General features: G+C 47.8%; 1 protein-coding gene across 1 annotated transcript in view; it reads left to right on the top strand.

Moving 5' to 3' along the window:
* The window catches only part of Tnfrsf8 (tumor necrosis factor receptor superfamily, member 8), a 48,033-nt gene extending 32,714 nt beyond the window's left edge, over positions 1 to 15,319 (top strand). The window contains exons 11-13 of the mRNA NM_009401.3: positions 4,900 to 4,925; positions 7,955 to 8,168; positions 13,216 to 15,319. Of these exons, the coding sequence (NP_033427.1) occupies positions 4,900 to 4,925; positions 7,955 to 8,168; positions 13,216 to 13,460 (485 nt within the window). The 3' untranslated portion in view covers positions 13,461 to 15,319. The remainder of the gene's footprint in view (positions 1 to 4,899; positions 4,926 to 7,954; positions 8,169 to 13,215) is intronic.
* The last annotated feature ends 1,984 nt before the right edge of the window (positions 15,320 to 17,303 follow it).

Genomic DNA, 17,303 nt, shown 5'->3' with positions numbered 1-17,303 from the left:
TTTGGTTTTTTTGAGACAGGATTTTTCCATGTAGTCCTGGCTGTCCTAAAATTCACTCTGTAGACCAGACCACCCTCAAACACACAGACCCACCTGCCTCTGTCTCCTTAGTGCTGGAACTAGAAGTGCCGTCATACCTGGTCAGAATGGGTTTTTTTGATGTGTCCCAATAACATTTTTGGCTTGGATCCCATGCTTCCATTGGTCACCAGATCTGTGGTTCTCCTCTCATCTTGGTCAGTTCCCAATTATTCCTTGGGTATCAAAGCCTTCACACTAGGGAGAGTCATGAGCTGATCTGGCCTGTAGTCCTGATCTTGGGTCTTGACCTCTAGTACAAACTACAAGAATGGACTTGGGCCATCAGTCTTTGATGCTGAGATCTTTGGGGAGCTTCCTGCCACACTTCCATCTGTCATTTTCCTGGCACTGTGTATTTGGAGCACTCTTGCAAACCCATCAGCCAAGCCACACCTTGATAATGCCTTGGTAATGACTGGTAAAGGAGGGTTTAGAGATTTGTCAATAACCTGCTCTGCTTTTAATCAAGGTTTGTTTTCTTGTTAGTGTATGTATATCTGTGTGCATTCATAGGTTTCTTTCATTATTTTAATGTTGCCATCATTGTAGCAAATTCTTAACCACTGTCCCAGAGCTGGGTAGCAGGAATCCCTCCAGACATGTCCTTTTGTGTTGCGGGTACCATTTTGGTTTTGTTTTTCATTTTTTGAGACAGGGTCTCATGTAGCCCAGATGTCCTCAAATATGTCCTGTAGCTGAGACTAGCCTTGAACTTCTTGTTGTATATGTGTGTCAGGGGGAGGATTGTTGTTGTTTTGTTTTGTAGGGTTTTTATGTTTGTTTGTTTGTTGTTTGTTTTTTGAGAGATGTTCTCACTATGTAACCCTGGCCAGCACGAATACACAGAGATCCACCTGCCTTTGCTTCTCGTGCACTTGGTACTCCAACATGCTATTTTGAGGTGCTGGGGATTGTCCTTTTTTTTCGGGAGCCCTTCCAGGTCATCTCTCCACCTAGGGAGTCTATTTACTGAGTCTACTGGTCCCAATTGCAAACTTCTACGTCAGAGCTGTCCTGCCTCCCACAGCTCTGCCATGGGACTGAGAGTTCAGAGTAGGAACAGAGCTTTAAATCTCTGGCACTCATGAATCTCCAAGCGTGGCCTTTGGAGCGGATCAGTGATCAGCCAGCTGAGCCCGGGGCCACTGCTGTACAGTCTGTCCTGGACTTGGGCCCTGGGGTTCGGAATAGATTTACAAGTAGATTGTGATTATTCCAAAAAGCAAGGAAACCAACAAATGAGGACAAGCAGGCTAACGCAATCGTTATTTTTTAAGGGAAGAGCCTTGGGCAATCTGAACTCTGCCCTTGGCAAGTTCTACTTTGGGTCTTTCTCAGAGAATTCACAGGCTGTAACAGGGCAGGCTGTTGGCAGAGGATGAGGCCCTCTAGATTCTGCCCTCTATTTTTTTTAATGTAACTCTTTTTTTTTTTTTTTTTTTTTTGGCTTTTCGAGACAGGGTTTGTCTGTGTAGCCCTCGATGTCCTGGAACTTGATTTTTAGACCAAACTGACCTTGAACTCAAAGATTAGCCTGCCTATGCCTCCCTCTGTAGTGCTGGGATCAAAGGTGTCAAAGGTCGCCACTGCCCAGCTTTAGATTCTGCTTTTTTTTTTTTCACCTTGATGTAAATACATGCTTGTTTCTGAAAGTTAGAATCTATACATTTTTTTCTCCTGTCATAGAAAATCTAAACTGTGTTAGCAAACCTGGGGCCTCTTACAGGGGGTCCTCAGCCCCTTGGTAATCATTTAGCTTGGAAAAATCCTAATGAGGCTTCACTTTTTAGAAGAATTTTAGGATAAGAGGAATCCGTTCCTTCCATCTCTGACACTGTGCGGTCAGTCCCATCACAAAGCTGCAAGAGGCAGGAGAGCCCCCAACACAGAAATCTGCTTTTGGAGACCTAACAGACTTAATCAATGGGTTCCCTAGGTGGAGAGACGGCCTGGAAAGGCTCCAGAAAAGAGGACAATCATCAGAACCTCAAAATGTGTAGTGGGACACACCCGGAGTTCCAGCTCTTGGGAGACAGAGGCAGCTGGTTTGTGCCTTTAATCCCCGCAGAGGCAAGTGGATCTCTGTGTGTTCACAGCAGCCAGGGCTACATAGTGAGAACCTGTTTCAAACTCAGATGTGATGGTGCCATTTGTAATATCAGCACTTGGGAGTAAGGGAGAGAGAGATCGGGAGTTCAAGATCATCCTTGGACAAGTTCGAGGCCAGTGTTTTACGCCTCTCCTCAAACTGAGAAAATAATGGAGTCCCAATGTGGCCATGCCCAAATGATTTTATTATTGACTTCTTCTAATGGGGTTACATATTAGCACATTTAAAGAAATAAACAGTAATTATCATTTTAATTTTTAACTATTTAAAGTGTATATGAGCATTTGCTTGCATGTATGTAACACCACAAGCATGGTGCCCACTGAGGCCAGAAGAGGGCACTGGATCCATTGAAATTGGAGTTACAGAGGTTGTGAGCGGATGCTGGGAACCGAATCTAGATCCTCCTGAAGAGCAGCCAGTGCTCTTAATGTCTCAGCCACCTCTCCAGCCTCAAAATATTGTGATTAAACAACAAAAGACACACTTATTATTTCTTTACTTGGTTTCTTTTTAAGGTGCCAGGGACCCTTCTTATATTCAGTCAGACATCTCCTTATGCTCCCCTGTGAAAGCTTCTTAGACTTTTGACCTAAGTGGCCTTTGACAGCACTGGTCAGACATTTTGCAGGATTTTGCCTGTTGGGATTTATCTAAAATTCTTTTGCACAATGAGAACAGGGTTCTGGATTTGGGGACAGAAAACCTTAGCGCACAGAGCCCTGTCATCACACCCTGTTCTCCAGGTGGCTAATCACAGGAACCCTACTGTGTGTGTGTTGGGTGTTGGGGGGAGAGAACACATGGATGAGTTCATGGTGTGAATAGAGTCCTGGCCTTCACATATGAGAGACAATTGCTCTACCACTAATGCCTCCCTGACTCTCACCTCCTGCCCCATCTGCTATTTTGAGATCTCTATCTTCATAAACCCTCTCCAGAGTTAGCCAGGTTTGTCCCATTTCCCATATAAAAAGGCTGAATCTTAGAGGAAGTAGGGCTAGTTTCCCTCCAGTGAAGTATTGTGATGGATGGCTCAGCAACAGTATTGTTTGGCATTTGGCATCTTTCCAATTTTAAAGTAATTATAAACACTCCTGCGTTTGTCTTCATTTGTGTGACTTCCCAAGGGTGTGGTCCATATCGGGCAGGGAGGGGCCATGATTCAAAGGTCACAAGGGTTTTAGCCAAAAGACCCTGTAAAGAGATGGTACCTACTTACAGTGTTTCAGCTTCTAGCCTACCTGCTTTTTTCTCAAGACAGAGTTTATTCTCTTGCTTCTTTAGCACACATTTTTTTTTCTTCCCCAGGCTCCCACAATGTCTTGGCACCACATGTTAGTTGGCTGATTGCAAAACTCAAGGTTGTTTCCAAAGGATAAAGATTTAGTTTTACTGATAAAACTTTTAAAATGACCACTTAAACCCTGTCTCACAAGACAAAAATCCAACAAATAAAATGAGCAAATCCTGGGCTGAAGAGATGTCTCAGTGCTTAGGAGTGTTGGCTGCTCTTTTAAAGGACTCTGGCGGATCCAATTCCTAGCACCCTAATGGTTGCTCACAGTTGTCTATAACTCTAGTTCCAGGGTATCTAAAACCCTCTTTTCATTTCCATGGGTACCAGACATACATATGGTGCACAAACACACAGGCAGGCAAAGCACTCGCACATGTAATATAATAAAACATGCATACATACACACACTTGTGTGTGTGTGTGTGTATGCACCCATCAAACAAAACACTCTGTGGTCTCAAGTCAGAGAGTACCTAAAGTGTCAGTGACTTGGTCTGGGTGGTTAGTAATCACCTAAAGAGAACAAGCCATGACTTCCTGAAGTAACACTTCTGCTGGGGACGGTGGTTGCCAGGTTCTGTAAGCAAGTGGTACATTTGCCAATCTGAGACTGAACACCACTCTAGCCCATTTACCTGCCAGACCTCTAAGACTTCATCCCAAGGTGCAGAGTGCTCAAATAACATTTTGGTTTGTTCATTGTTGGTTAATCTGCTGTGCATATATCAATTAGGATTCAGGGTCAAACTGCTAAGCCAGAAAGCATGTTCTAGAAGCAGCTCACCAGGCATGCTGGCCTTAACAGCATGAACCTTGATGGCATCGCAGGGACCCTAACTGACCCCTTGGGAGTCAGTAATGGATCTGTCCCCCTACAGGATTGTCCCTGATGGACCTGGGATAGATTGGGTTGGGTTGAACTTGATACTGTGTGGCTACTTCCTCCTTTCTCAGGGAGCTGGTGAGCTAAGTTTAAACGTTATAATGTATGTGGGTATCTGGTCTCTATTTAAGACAGAAGGATACCGGGGTGAATGGCAGGGCCTGAGGTGGGCAGAGAAGGGTTGTGTTCTGAGAATGATGACCCAGGCATCTCCAGAGCCCTCAGATTGGTGGTACAAAGAGAAATGAGGCAGACAGAACAGGAGTGTCCTGCAGAAGGGTTGCAGTCTAGGCTGTGGAAAGGAGGCCCCAGCACACTCCTGCCTCAGAGGCTGGCTTCAGGCATGCCAAGGACTAATCCTTAAATTGTCTACTGCCAGCCTAGGGCTTGAGCCTTGGAGAGGGCCAGGCTCAGCCCCACTGAGATCCCAGGGTGTTCCCAGGGTGCTATCTGTTAACAGATGGGAAGTGGTAGAGGGATGTCAGACTGTCTTTGGTGACATTTCTACTCTTTTTTTTTTTACAGATTCCTGTCCTACTGAAAAGCTAACCGTAAGTGCCATCTCCACCCACCTCAGCCTCTGTCCTTTTTTAAGATTTATTTATTTACTATATATAAGTACACTGTTCCCGTCTTGAGGCACGCCAGAAGAGTGCACCAGGTCTCATTACAGATGGTTATGAGCCACCATGTGGTTGCTGGGAGTTGAACTCAGGACCTCTGGAAGAACAGTCAGTGCTCTTAACTGCTGAGCCATCTCTCCGTCCTCTGTCCTTTTGTTTGACTACTTTCCTTACATGTCTGTTGATTCGGGGCTGCTAGGGCCATAGAAGGACCACAGAGCTATCCTCTTCCCTGGCACCCAAGGTTACTGGTCAAGAAGCTAGGTACCCAGGGTGTTGGCCTGGGGCCCCCTTGGTAGGGTTCAACTAGAGAGAGAGGGCTCCACCCCACAGCAACCTCCAGCTCCTGGCTCAGCCCCAGGGGATTTCCAGCAGGGATTACAGACAACAGCTTGGTTTGGGCCATTTTAAGATACCCAGTCTAGTCTGGAGGGAGGCTCTCTTCTTTCCTCTGGGACTCTTGTCTGCCAAGTGAGACCATAGACACCAGCAGCACACACTTACAAAGTTAGCTATACTTTGAGCATTGAGCATTTACCATCGGCTAGGCACTTGCACTCCCTCTTCAGCTGTCTCTTCTTTGACTGTGCAGCCATCGCTGACCTTGAAATCCAAGTGTGAGCACTGCTTCCGGCTTGCTAGACCCCCTTTCTTTGTGCTAGACATTGCCCCAGAGTCCTTCTGACTCTCAGGAATGGTTACTCTTGCCACATTTTTGGTAAAAGAGGAAGTGGCAATCCGACAAGTCAGGAGCAGTTGGTGGCTCCATTAGAATCTGCATTGTGGGAGTTCAGAGCTGGTGCTGGGCCCTGTGCCCCTAGCTGCCTCCTTGGAGATCAGGGGTAGGAGCACATGCATCGTCTCTTACAGAAGGCTTCATGTGTGCCAGGTTCAGGGCTTTGGGGAGGCTACACACAATTGCTGAGTCCTCTTTAGCCTTGTGCTGGAGACCTGCCCTGTGTCTGTTTTCCTGGGGAACATGTGATGATGGGGCTCCCCTCACCCCAGCTGAGGGAGGGGCGGAGGGAGGGAGGGAGTGCAGGCTTCAAGATGAGGCACCTGTCTGTGCCACACACTTTTTGCTTTTTTTCCCCATTGATCAAGTCGCTTATCACTTTTCTCTCTCTCTCTGGCATGCTTGCTTGCTTTCACAACAGCTTTTTTCTTTTTCCTTTTTTTTTTTTAATCAATTTACACGTTTTGTTTTGTTTTGCTTTTCATGCGTTTGGGTGACTTCTTGCATGTATGTCTGTGTACCATGTACATGCCTAGTGCCTGTAGGAATAAGAAAAGGGCATCAAATCCCCTGGAACTGGAGTTACAAATGGTTGTGAGCCACTGTGTGGGTGCTGGGAACCAAATTCTGGTTCTCTGGAGAAGCAGCCAGTGCGGTCAACCACAGAGTCGTTTTTCCAACCCCAAATTAATTTGTTTTTTGAGACAAGATCTGATGTAGCCCAGGCTGGTTATAAATTCATTATGTAGCTAAGGATGACCTTGAACTTCTGACCCTCCTTCCTTCACCAAGTGTTAGGATTAGAGTCCTGCACCATGTCTGGCTAAAATTAGTGGAAGGGAGGGTGAAGGGGGATTCCTGTTCTGGGAATCAGATCAGAGTGCTAGGAAAACTCTACAATCCTGAGCTATATCCCCAGCCCTGGCCTTCAAATTATTGTAAAAGAATAATCAAGATTCCATATATCTGTTCTCTGAATCTCTCACCCTGGGTCCTTTCGAAGACTGCAGATGAATGCCACACGCCAGGTATTTCATTTCCCTTTGTACTTACTCGTAAACGTGAGAAACTGGGACTGGAGAGATGGCTCAGTGGTTAGGAACACTGACTGTTCTTCTGAAGGTCCTGAGTTCAAATCCCAGCAACCACATAGTGGCTCACAGCCATCTGTAATGAGATCTGACGCCCTCCTCTGGTGCATCTGAAGACAGATACAGTGTACTTACATATAATAATAAATAAGTCTTAAAAAAAAAAAAGAAAAAAGAACACAGGAAAAAAAAACCACAAAACACATTTTTTAAAAAAAATAAATAAATAAATAAATAAATGTGAGAAACCAAACTAACACATTTCTAAAGACGTGGCTCTTTTTTTTTTTTAATGTATTAAGATGTGGTCAAAGACTTCTCTCCCAGAAGTTGAGAATGAAGAGGTACCAGGAGTTGGTGAGGCTAGAGGAGACTCCAGCATGTAGATCTTTGGTTAGAAACGTACTAACTATATGTATATACAACCCTGGCTGAGTTACTCGACTCTACCAGGCCTCAGATTTTCCATCCGTAAGATGTGCAGGTGCTAATATTACAACCACGCAGTGTGGTTTTGAGAATGGCACATCACTCTTAGGACTAGCCTGGATGTAGCGAGAGTGTGTGAAGGACTGACTGCTGCTCAGCACAGAGTGAAGGCAACATGAGTTGAGGGTGTGGCTCAGTGGGTAGGTAGAGTGCTTGCCTATTAGGCAGGAAACCCTGTGCTGGGGTCCCAGCCATTCACACACTGGGTGTAGTAGCACCATAATCTCAGTCTTGTGGAGATGAAAGCAGGAGGGTCAGAGGTTCAAGGCCATCCTCAGGTATTATCAAGTTTGAGGCTAGCCTGGGCTACATAGACTGTCACAAAGGCAAAGCAAATAGTTGGGTGCACACCTTTAGTATCAGCACCCGAGAAGTAGAAATAGGTGGATCTCTGTGAGTTCCTGGGCCAGCCAGCTTTATATATTAAGTTCTAGATCAGCCACGGCTATATGGTGAGATATTATGTCCACTAAAAAACAAGCAAACAAAAGCACGTTAAAAAAAAAAAAAAAAAAACCCTATATTCTTGGGTATGCTACACAGGTGCCTTATGCTGTCAAGTAGCTTGTGGCAACTTTAAAGAATTTTAAAAGCTTTTCACAGCCTTCCCAAGCCTGCTCAGCCCTTACTCCTGTTCACAGCAGCCACAGAGAAGCGGGTCGGTGACAGATCCCAGCACGGGACACAAGTTGAGCCCAGTGAGCCCTCCTCCAGCTGTAGAGACTTGTGCCAGTGTTGGGGCCACCTACCTGGAGAACCTGCCGCTGCTGGATGACAGCCCAGCTGGGAATCCTTTTTCTCCCAGGGAACCTCCAGAGCCCCGGGTATCCACGGAACACACCAATAACAGGATTGGTGAGTCCTGTTGGGAGATCCTGGTCTAATCATGTGGGCAGATGGGAGATGGGTGCTGAGCTCTGGATGGGACTTGGGGAGCTATGCATTCCTTGCCACCCTTCACTCTGCCCTACATCAAGCTTCTGTCCAGGAAGAAGGCCAGAGTGACACTTCGTGGGGAGAACTGGGGACATTCACTAAGAGGGCACGGAGTGATGAACACAGTGTGTGTCATCCTTAAAGAGAAAGAGAGTCTTTCCCCACTGGCCTAATACAGAGCCAGAAGGTTCGGAATGATGTCAGACCCTTATCTAGCAACACCACTTCATGTCTGTCACAACCTCTGGGAACAATGACATCACCCTCTTTCATGGCTGGAGAAACTGAGGCATGGAGTGGGGTTTCTTCTTCAGTTGCCAAGACTCAGCCCCACATCTGCTGGGTTCTGGAACATTGATTTTTTTTGTTCGTCGTACTCATGGGTCTCAGCGGAAGCCTAGAGACCAGCCCTGGCCCTCCTGCATTTCTCCTCTCTGCTGCCCTCCAGCCAGGAAAACATCTGCCATGGCTCCTATGGGCCCTGCTTCCATCCTCACTTCCCACCACTTCCGAACATGTATCAGTGGTTCCTAACCTGTGGGTTAACAGTAGCAACATTACAGTTAAGGAGTAGCAATGGGAATAATGGTATGGCTGTAGGTCACAGCATGGGGGACTGTATTAAAGGGTCACAGCATTAGGAAGGCTGAGGACCGCTGATGTATATTGTCCCCTTCACTCTCAAGTTGGAATGTTAGGTTCTTATTCTGGCATTCAAGGATGGTCTCAGCCAGCTGTTCCATCCCTTCTGAGGCATCTGTTCTCCCTCTGAGGGGCGGCTTTCTGAATTTTCATCTCCCTCTCCCTGCTTCTCCCCTCCCCCTCCCCCTCTCCCCTCCCCTTTCTCCCTAAGCTGCTCTGCAGGGTTATTTCCTCTACTATAGCAGGCCTTTTGAGCCTGGTTACCCCTTCATGTCCTAGAGGTAGCATTCTCACACTGTCTACTCTGAACAAGCCAATGCTCTCAGCTGAGCTTCTCCACCCAGTGTCCCAGCCCCCAGCTAGGTGCTCCCTAGAGTGCTGCTGGCTCTGTTCTGATGCTAGAAGGACATTGGTGACAGTTCTTCACATTCCCCTGGAAGTCTGTGGTGATGAGAGCTCTAGAGCTGTCTTGGTCTCAAAGAAATGTTTGCAGTTAACTGCTCTCGGTTAAGCTCTATTTGAAAAGAATGTGTTTGGAAAAACACTGCCAAAGGCTCCTTCAGTTTTCCAAGGAGTCCTGATGGTGTTTGAATCCAAGATGACTAAAGGGCTTGGAACTTGGAAACAGGGCCAGAGCCTGTTCAGGGAGGGAGGTGGCAAGGGTTAGGGATGAGGAAGGGCTGCTGAGGGAAGGCCTTAAGAGGTCCTCTGGGACACCAGAACTCAGGTGACTCATTTGTCCTCTGAGTGACACACCAGAAGAGCAGTCTCCCCATCCAGTTTCCTACAAGGACAAATGGGTCTAAGTTTCCTCCTTCTCTGGCTGTACCCACTTTGCCTCTTCTTTCCTTAACTTGACTGGGGCATTTTCCCCAGAGCTGGGGTGGGGGTGGAATCTAAGCAGCTGGAGGTAGGCAGCCTGTGATGATAAAGCCAGAGGATCGGGCTCCATAGGCATGACAGAGCAGTAGCCTGTCTCTGCTCTGGCCTTGGTTTCTTCTGCCCTCACACCTCCCGCCTCACATACACATTACTCTCCAATACCTCTCTGTCTCTCTGTCTCTGTTTCTCTCTCTCTTTATTTATTGGGGGGCGGGGTGTCACGTGTGCATGTAGAAGTCAGAGGACCACTTATACATGTCAGTTCTCTCCTTCCACCATGTGGGTCCGAGGGATCAAACTCCGGTCTTTGGGTTTGGCAACAAATACCTTGACTTACTGAGCCATCTTGAAATGCTTTCATCTCATACATTTAGTTTGTGTGTATGCCACTGCATGAGTGTGGAAATCAGAGGACAACTTGTGGGAGTCAGTTCTCTCCTTCAACTCTGTGAGTCCCTCTCATAGCTAAAATGAAGTATTTTAACTAGCCCATATAAAAGACACACAATCCAGGTATCTTATTTACAAGCCATAATCCTAGACTGGGCAGATTTGGGGCTATTCTAACTTATGTCCCAGCCATATGTCCCTTGTTACTTGATGTTTTTCCCGGCCATGTGCTCATGGTTCATGTTTTCTCATGATGGCCTTCTCTAGTCTCTGTGTCCTTTCTTCTTCCCTCTCTCTACCTGCAAACCCCAACCAGGTAGCTGAAAACCCGCCTACTTCTACCTTTTGCCCAATCACGGGCCTTAGCTTTTTATTGACCAATTAACTTGAGGAGCAAGGTTACATAGCAAATGTGGTACACATGAGGATCTCCTCATGCCTTGTGATCTCCTTGTGCGGGGTGGAGGTAGCCAGATGGTGGGAGCCAGGATTTAGCATTTGAATACAAGCAGCATCCGCCTAACCTCCTACAGTAACCTCTTCTTAGTTGACCCCAGTAACTGACCTCTGGTCCCATCTGTTCTTTTTGGTACCAGGGATTGAACCTGGTGCCTTTTACATACTAGGGGAATGCTCTACTACTGAGCTAGTCCACTCACCTTTGTTTGGTTTAAATTTTAATTTTTAAAATTAAAAGCTGTGTGTGGGTGTGTTTGAGTGTGTGTGTGTGTGTGTGTGTGTGTGTGTGTGTTTGAGTGTGTGTGTGTGTGTGTGTGCGCGAGTATATGTGTGTGCATGTGTATGTGTGCATGTGTATGTGTGTGTGTGCATATGTGTGCACGTGTGTACACAGAGGCCAGAGGTTGAGTTGGTTATTATGATTACACTCCACCTTACATCTTGCAAGGATCTCTCACTTGAACCCAGAGCTCACTGATGGAATTATTAGCTAGCTACCTTGCTTGGGGATCCCCAGTCTCTGCCCCCTACATGCTGGGGATATAGGCTGCCACACACACACACACACACACACACACACACACACACACACACACACACACATACACACACCCCTACACAGCACTCATTTGGCTGTTGGAGATCTGAACTCTGGTCTTTGTGCTTGTATAACCAGCACTTTTCCTTCTAGGTTATCTCCCCAGCCTTGTTGTTCTCTGGATTGTTTTTGTTTTGTTTTATTTGTTTGTTTGATTAAACAAACAAACAGGGTCTCCTTTAGCCCAGGCTAGCTTTGAACTGGCTTTGCAGCCAAGGATGGCCTTGAACTTCTGACCCTCAGGGCTTGTAGCCTTTGATATTACAAGCCTGTGATCCTGCATGTGGCCCCTGCTCCCTTTTTTCTTTTTCTTTCAATCAGATTCTTTGTCTGTTTGTTTGTTTGTTCATTGTTTTTGTTTTTTGTTTTTGTTTTTCGAGACAGGGTTTTTCTGTGTAGCCCTGGCTGTCCTGGAACTCACTCTGTAGACCAGGCTGGACTTGAACTCAGAAATCTGCCTGCCTCTGCCTCCCGAGTGTTGGGATTAAAGGCTTTTCAATCAGATTCTTACTGAGTTACCGAAGCTGGCTTGAACTCACTCATTCTGTAGCCCAAGCTAGCTTTGAACTTGCCATCTTCTTGCCTTGGCTTCTCCACATTTACAGGTCTGTGCTCCCCAGCTTTCATCTTTCGCTAGCCCCTCAGATGAAAGTCCCAGCAAACCTTGATGGAGGATGTGGCATGGCACCTGAGACCCTGCTCTCAGCTCTGGAGCCCATGGGACACACAGTTCGTCCCTTTCTCTTGCCCTTCCCTCTCATGTTTCTTACACTTCTCTCTTTCCTGGGTGTGTGAGAAACCGAAATAGAAGAGCTGCCATGGTGCAATGCTCTCGGACATGCCGGGGCACTTGAGAATCTTCTGGGCTTCCTGAATCTGAGGGTGTAACCCAAAGGCAGGGGGTCCATGTGCCCCCTGCGTCTACCCACCCCCACTCCTAAGTTCCCTTTTGAGCTTCCCCATTCCATCTGCAGAATCCATTGCAGGATCAGCAGAGTGGTACAACCCCCAGCCTGAGGCCCAGTGAGTAGAGCTGGTTATTCTGGTGAATCTAGGCTTCTGCCTCCCAGTTGCAAAGATGGCTTTGTTTCCCTAAGGCTCCCTGACTCCCTGCATGGAAAGGCCATCCCAGCAACCCCCAGCATCAGCTTGTGTTGAGACTGTAGCATGTACTAGTGCTAGGAGCCTGGGCTACCCATTCACTTGACACTCATGATCCCCTCTGCCTTCTGGCAGCATGAGGTCCAGGGGCTGGGCACATAGACACATGGGGCCCCTGGCTGCTGTTGCATATCATCAGGACCCAGGTTTCTGGAGAACGTGGCCAATCAGCCAAGTTTGCCTGGACTGATGAAGCTCTTGGGACCTGGAACTCATCTGTCCCAGGCAAGCAGGGGCACACTGGTCACCCGGGGTGTTTTGTTTTAGGCATGTGGATGCAAGGGCAGCCAGGTGGCTGGATGCTTCCTTGGAGATGTCTCCTAACCTTACCTGCTGACCTCAGGTTCTTTAAGATTTATTTATTCTATATATATGAGTACACTGTCAATCCCATTACAGATGGTTGTGAGCCACCAGGTGGTTGCTGGGAATTGAACTCAGGACCTATGGAAGAACAGTCAGTGCTCTTTATTGCTGAGCCATCTCTCCAGCTCCCTGACCTCAGGTTCTTAACCATGCAGAGGATTAGATTAGTGGATGGTGAGGGGCTATTAGTGGGAGTGCTGGGTCTCAGAGATGGCACTTGAGAAGAGTGAGGGACATGTGTGGCTCTGATTTGTCCCCTGGTGTTCTTACTACCATCCTGCTTTTCTTTACCTGCTATTTCCTGGACTGACTGCATTCTGTCCATCTCTGATGACATGCCTAAGAAACCATGGGTAGCCCCATCAATACCTCTCTGTGTAACAGAGAGGCTGTGGTATCTGTGCGAAGTCACCCAGCACATGAGGTGGTCCTGGTCTCTCCTCTCTCACCCACCTTTTTGCCTTACAGAGAAAATCTACATCATGAAGGCCGACACAGTGATCGTGGGCTCTGTAAAAACTGAAGTCCCTGAGGGCCGGGCTCCAGCAGGGTCTACAGAGTCTGAGTTGGAAGCTGAACTAGAAGTGGACCATGCCCCCCATTACCCGGAGCAGGAGACAGAACCACCTCTGGGCAGCTGCACTGAGGTCATGTTCTCGGTGGAGGAAGGAGGAAAAGAGGACCATGGGCCCACGACTGTCTCTGAGAAGTGACAACCATTGTTAGCTGGGGCTAGAGAGCAGCTGAGTGTACCCTTGAGATCAAGTTAGCACCTGGGAAGCTACCACAACTTGAACTGAAGACCCAGCATCCAAGGTAGCCCAGAATGAAGCCTTCAGCTGCTGCCAAGAGCACTGGCCCCTGGGCCCCATCAGTGGGCACTCACCATCAGGCTGATGTCTACTGGGGGAGAAGCCACAGGCTTGATCCAAGCTTCCTTGCCCACACTCCTATGCCCTGCCTTCTCTCCTTGGGTCTCGAGTGATGGCTTTACTGCCATGCTATTAGCCTCCAGCTGTAGACATGGCTCCCTGTTACAGAACCAGCACCTATTGCTTCTACTCTTGAGACAGAGGGAAGTTAAAGAATGAATGCTCGTCATCACTGGCACAAGGATGGCCTGTACCCATCACACAGGGAGGGCAGAATGAGACCCTTTTGGCACAGCCTCCCTGTTCTATGGACCTCCTCAGCAGCTGCAGTGACCCCACCTGACAAGCACTGCTCAAGACTATGCTTTGCCCAAGGACTTCCTGTCACACGGAGATGGGAGAACTGTAGTCCTGGAGGTTCTTAACACTTTGTGCCATTATCTGTTCCACCCTGGAAACGAAGAAGCATTGTCCCAAAGCCTCCAGGATCAGGTCCAATGACACCTAGCTCCCAAAGGAAACTCTAGCAAGTGGGAGCCTATCTTTGAAGGTACCCTGCTGCTCACACTGCTTAGCCCACGCCCACTGTGAGGAGGCCGTTCTGGTGAACATACCTGAAGATCTGCTTTTAATGTTTTGTTTTGTCTTGTTTTCCTTTTGAGGTACTGAGCTTGAACCCCTGGCTTTGTGCATGCCAGGCAAATGTTGCAGGGCTGATCCCACCCACCCCAGACCAGCATTTCATACTAAGCACTAAAGCTGCTGTCACTCACAGCCTGGCTCACCCACTGGCAGCTGCATACTCTTGTATCAAGCAGCCAACTGGATGACACATCTGCTCTGTGGCAGCTTGGAGACTCTGGACTTACCCTTGGGCCAGGCAGGGAGAATTCTGTTTACTCACTAGCTGTTTGCTGTCTGGAGGAAGTTGGGACCCTGTCAAGAATCACGAGGGGAGTTTCTGAAACCGCCTGAATATTTGGGGAAAAACTGGAGCAGCTGAGTGCCATCAGAGGCGTTATACCACAGTCTGGATCCAGGCCAGAAGGGATGTGTGGGGGATGAAGAGTTGCCCATTTGTCTTGTGCAAGGACACGGTGGATATGTGGGCATACACAGTGGCCCCAAAGCCATGTCATGATGACCACATGGATACCACACTTTTGGAAGATATTGCCCAACTTTTTCTTTTTCTAAGATGAGATCTTGTTCTGTATCCTAGGTTAGATTCAAACATGATATGTAGCTCATGCTGACCCTGAACCTGTAACCTTCCCATCTTAACTTCCTGAGGGATGACAGGCTTGAGCCACTATGCCAGACTGCCACACATTTCAGCAAAGTGACATATTCCCTTACAGAGTGGCTCTTCACACAATTTTTGACCCTCTAAGAATCCTTAAGGGCCTGTTAAAACAATGGATTTGTAAGGCTGAAGGCTTATCACAGAGTTGAGTAGTGAGAGGTCCTGAACACGAAGGGTGCCAGGGGTCTGGTCTGCCGCCCCACCCCCACCCCCACGCCATTTCCCCCAGGCAGGGCTTTTCTCTGTGTGCACGATACTCACAGCCAAGGGCAGGAGCCTTTGACCAGCTGTGTGCCCTTTAAATTTCTCCCTGTCCACCCGGGCAGTCTCTTTTTCCCTGTTTATGTCCTGTCCTCCAAGGATGCTGGGAATAAAGGGTCTCTGCTCACACGGCTGCCTTTGGTATTTGTAGAATGAATCGCTGGCCTCTCCAAGGCTTTCTTCCCACAAGCAGGTTTGGACCATGCAACTTCGGAAAAGAGGGAACTCCATGTAGCTGGTGGAGCCGTGGGTCTCTGGAACCCAGGTCTTGTATGGCTGAGCAAGTTCCACCACCCTACACACAGAACAGGGCAGAGCTCCAGCTATATGCAGCCAGACCAGAGTTTCCCCCTCTCTGGCATCTGTCCTCTCCATTCCTAAGACTGTAGCCCAGACCTGCACCTCACCTTTAGCCTGACACAGAACCTGCTGCTTGTTTGCCATGTAGTCGGGCCAGGAACCAGAGCTCCCCTGATGGGGAACTTCCTAGCTCTAGCTGTTCTGATGTTCAGAACAGTGAAGAATCAGGCCCCTGTTCTCAAGGGGGCAATCCCTGTGCGGTGAGCGACCCTGCCCCCATCACTTCCTGAGCAGTTATCTGCAGTTGGTGTCTAGTTCTTTGATGCTGTTGCTTTCCAAGGCAGTTGGGTAGAATCTCCAGGACCTGACACCAGTCTCTCCGATGGGACAAAAGGGCTGTCCCCCAAGTTGCCCCTTCTCCCTCTTGACTTCCTTCCCAACAGTGAGTCTGCAAGGACTATGTCCTGGCCATCTTTACTTGGGCAGTGTTGCACTGAGCTGAGTATACATGAAAGTGTACTGGGATAATGGAAGTCCCCAGCTACAGTTTTCTACATGTCTCCTCTTGCATCTGGGGGATTGGTGCTCAGAGTCAGGTTCAAACCCCAGTTCTCTCAGAGACCAATAGGGAGCTTGTTTGAGAAAGTGGAGGCCACCACCATCTGTTGCTATAGCACAATGTTTGAGACTGGGAAATGTATTAAGAAAGGTTATTCGGGCTCATGGTTCTGACAGATAGGAAATCCACAAATGAGCAGCCTCGTCTAAGGAGGCACATTGACTCACTGTACTGGGAAAAACAGGGCAAGTAGGTTAAACATGAGGCCGAACTGTTCTCACAGTAGCTTTCAGTCTTCAGACAGTGTGGATTGACTCCTCAGGGGCCCATGGAGTTTTATGGACTATGAGCACCCTTAGTGACCAAACCTTCCTGTGGTCTTCACCTTCCACTAGTGCTCCAATGTCAGTCAGATCTCAGCATGACCTTCAATGAGCTTCACTATACTCACCTTAAGGCTCTATTTTCTCATCTGTGAAATGAGTATTAGTCTTGACCTGAGAAGGCTGTGGGCTTCCCAGAGATGCCACTCATGATTAGTGACTTTAGTTTTTATTCCATCCAAGTGGTCACTTGGTCCAGAGTAACCCTTTCCTCTAGCATATAAGAGGGTCCCCACAGAGGCCACAAGATAGTACACATAGGTTTCAGGAAAAAAATATACTTAATGATGATTGGTTCTAAAGCTAGTCCTCCAAAATCTACTTTTAGTCTAGCCTGATACTTTGCCTCTCTTGTAGCCTCAACAACAGTGCAGGTTACTTCTTGCTGAATGAGGAACCCTGGGAACTCTTCAGTTCAGTCAGAGGTCTATCTGTGTGTCTAAAACCCTAGCTATTTATTTGAGGTCCCTCCTGGTTCTAGTGCCTTCCGGAACACACTACATTCTGTTCAAGATCTTCTTCTTCATAGCAGCCCTTTTTCAAAAACACATACACTGAGGCAAGCCCAGCTAGCAAAGAATTTCTGGCACACAGCTTTCCTCCCAGGGATCCTTTGTCCAGCAGGTGTGACATTGGCTTAAGCTTAAGATCCAGTCTGTGATGTGGTGGTGAACATGTTAGTAAAGTAGAGACAGGGGGATCTCTGTGAGTTTTAGTCCAGCTCCTGGGTAGTCAGGGCTACATATAGAGTCCCTGTTTCAAGCCCAGTTTGTGAATTACCCCTATTTGGGTTCCAGGACAGAGGCAAGACAGTGTCTGCAATGACAAGGTTGGGGACAGCTTCCCACCAACACTGTAGTTCCACCTGAGTGAAA

Source organism: Mus musculus, chromosome 4, assembly GCF_000001635.26.
Source record: "Mus musculus strain C57BL/6J chromosome 4, GRCm38.p6 C57BL/6J".
Taxonomy (NCBI): Eukaryota; Metazoa; Chordata; class Mammalia; order Rodentia; family Muridae; genus Mus; species Mus musculus.
Note: the sequence above shows the minus strand (reverse complement) of the source record. Positions and strands in the feature narration are given on the sequence as shown.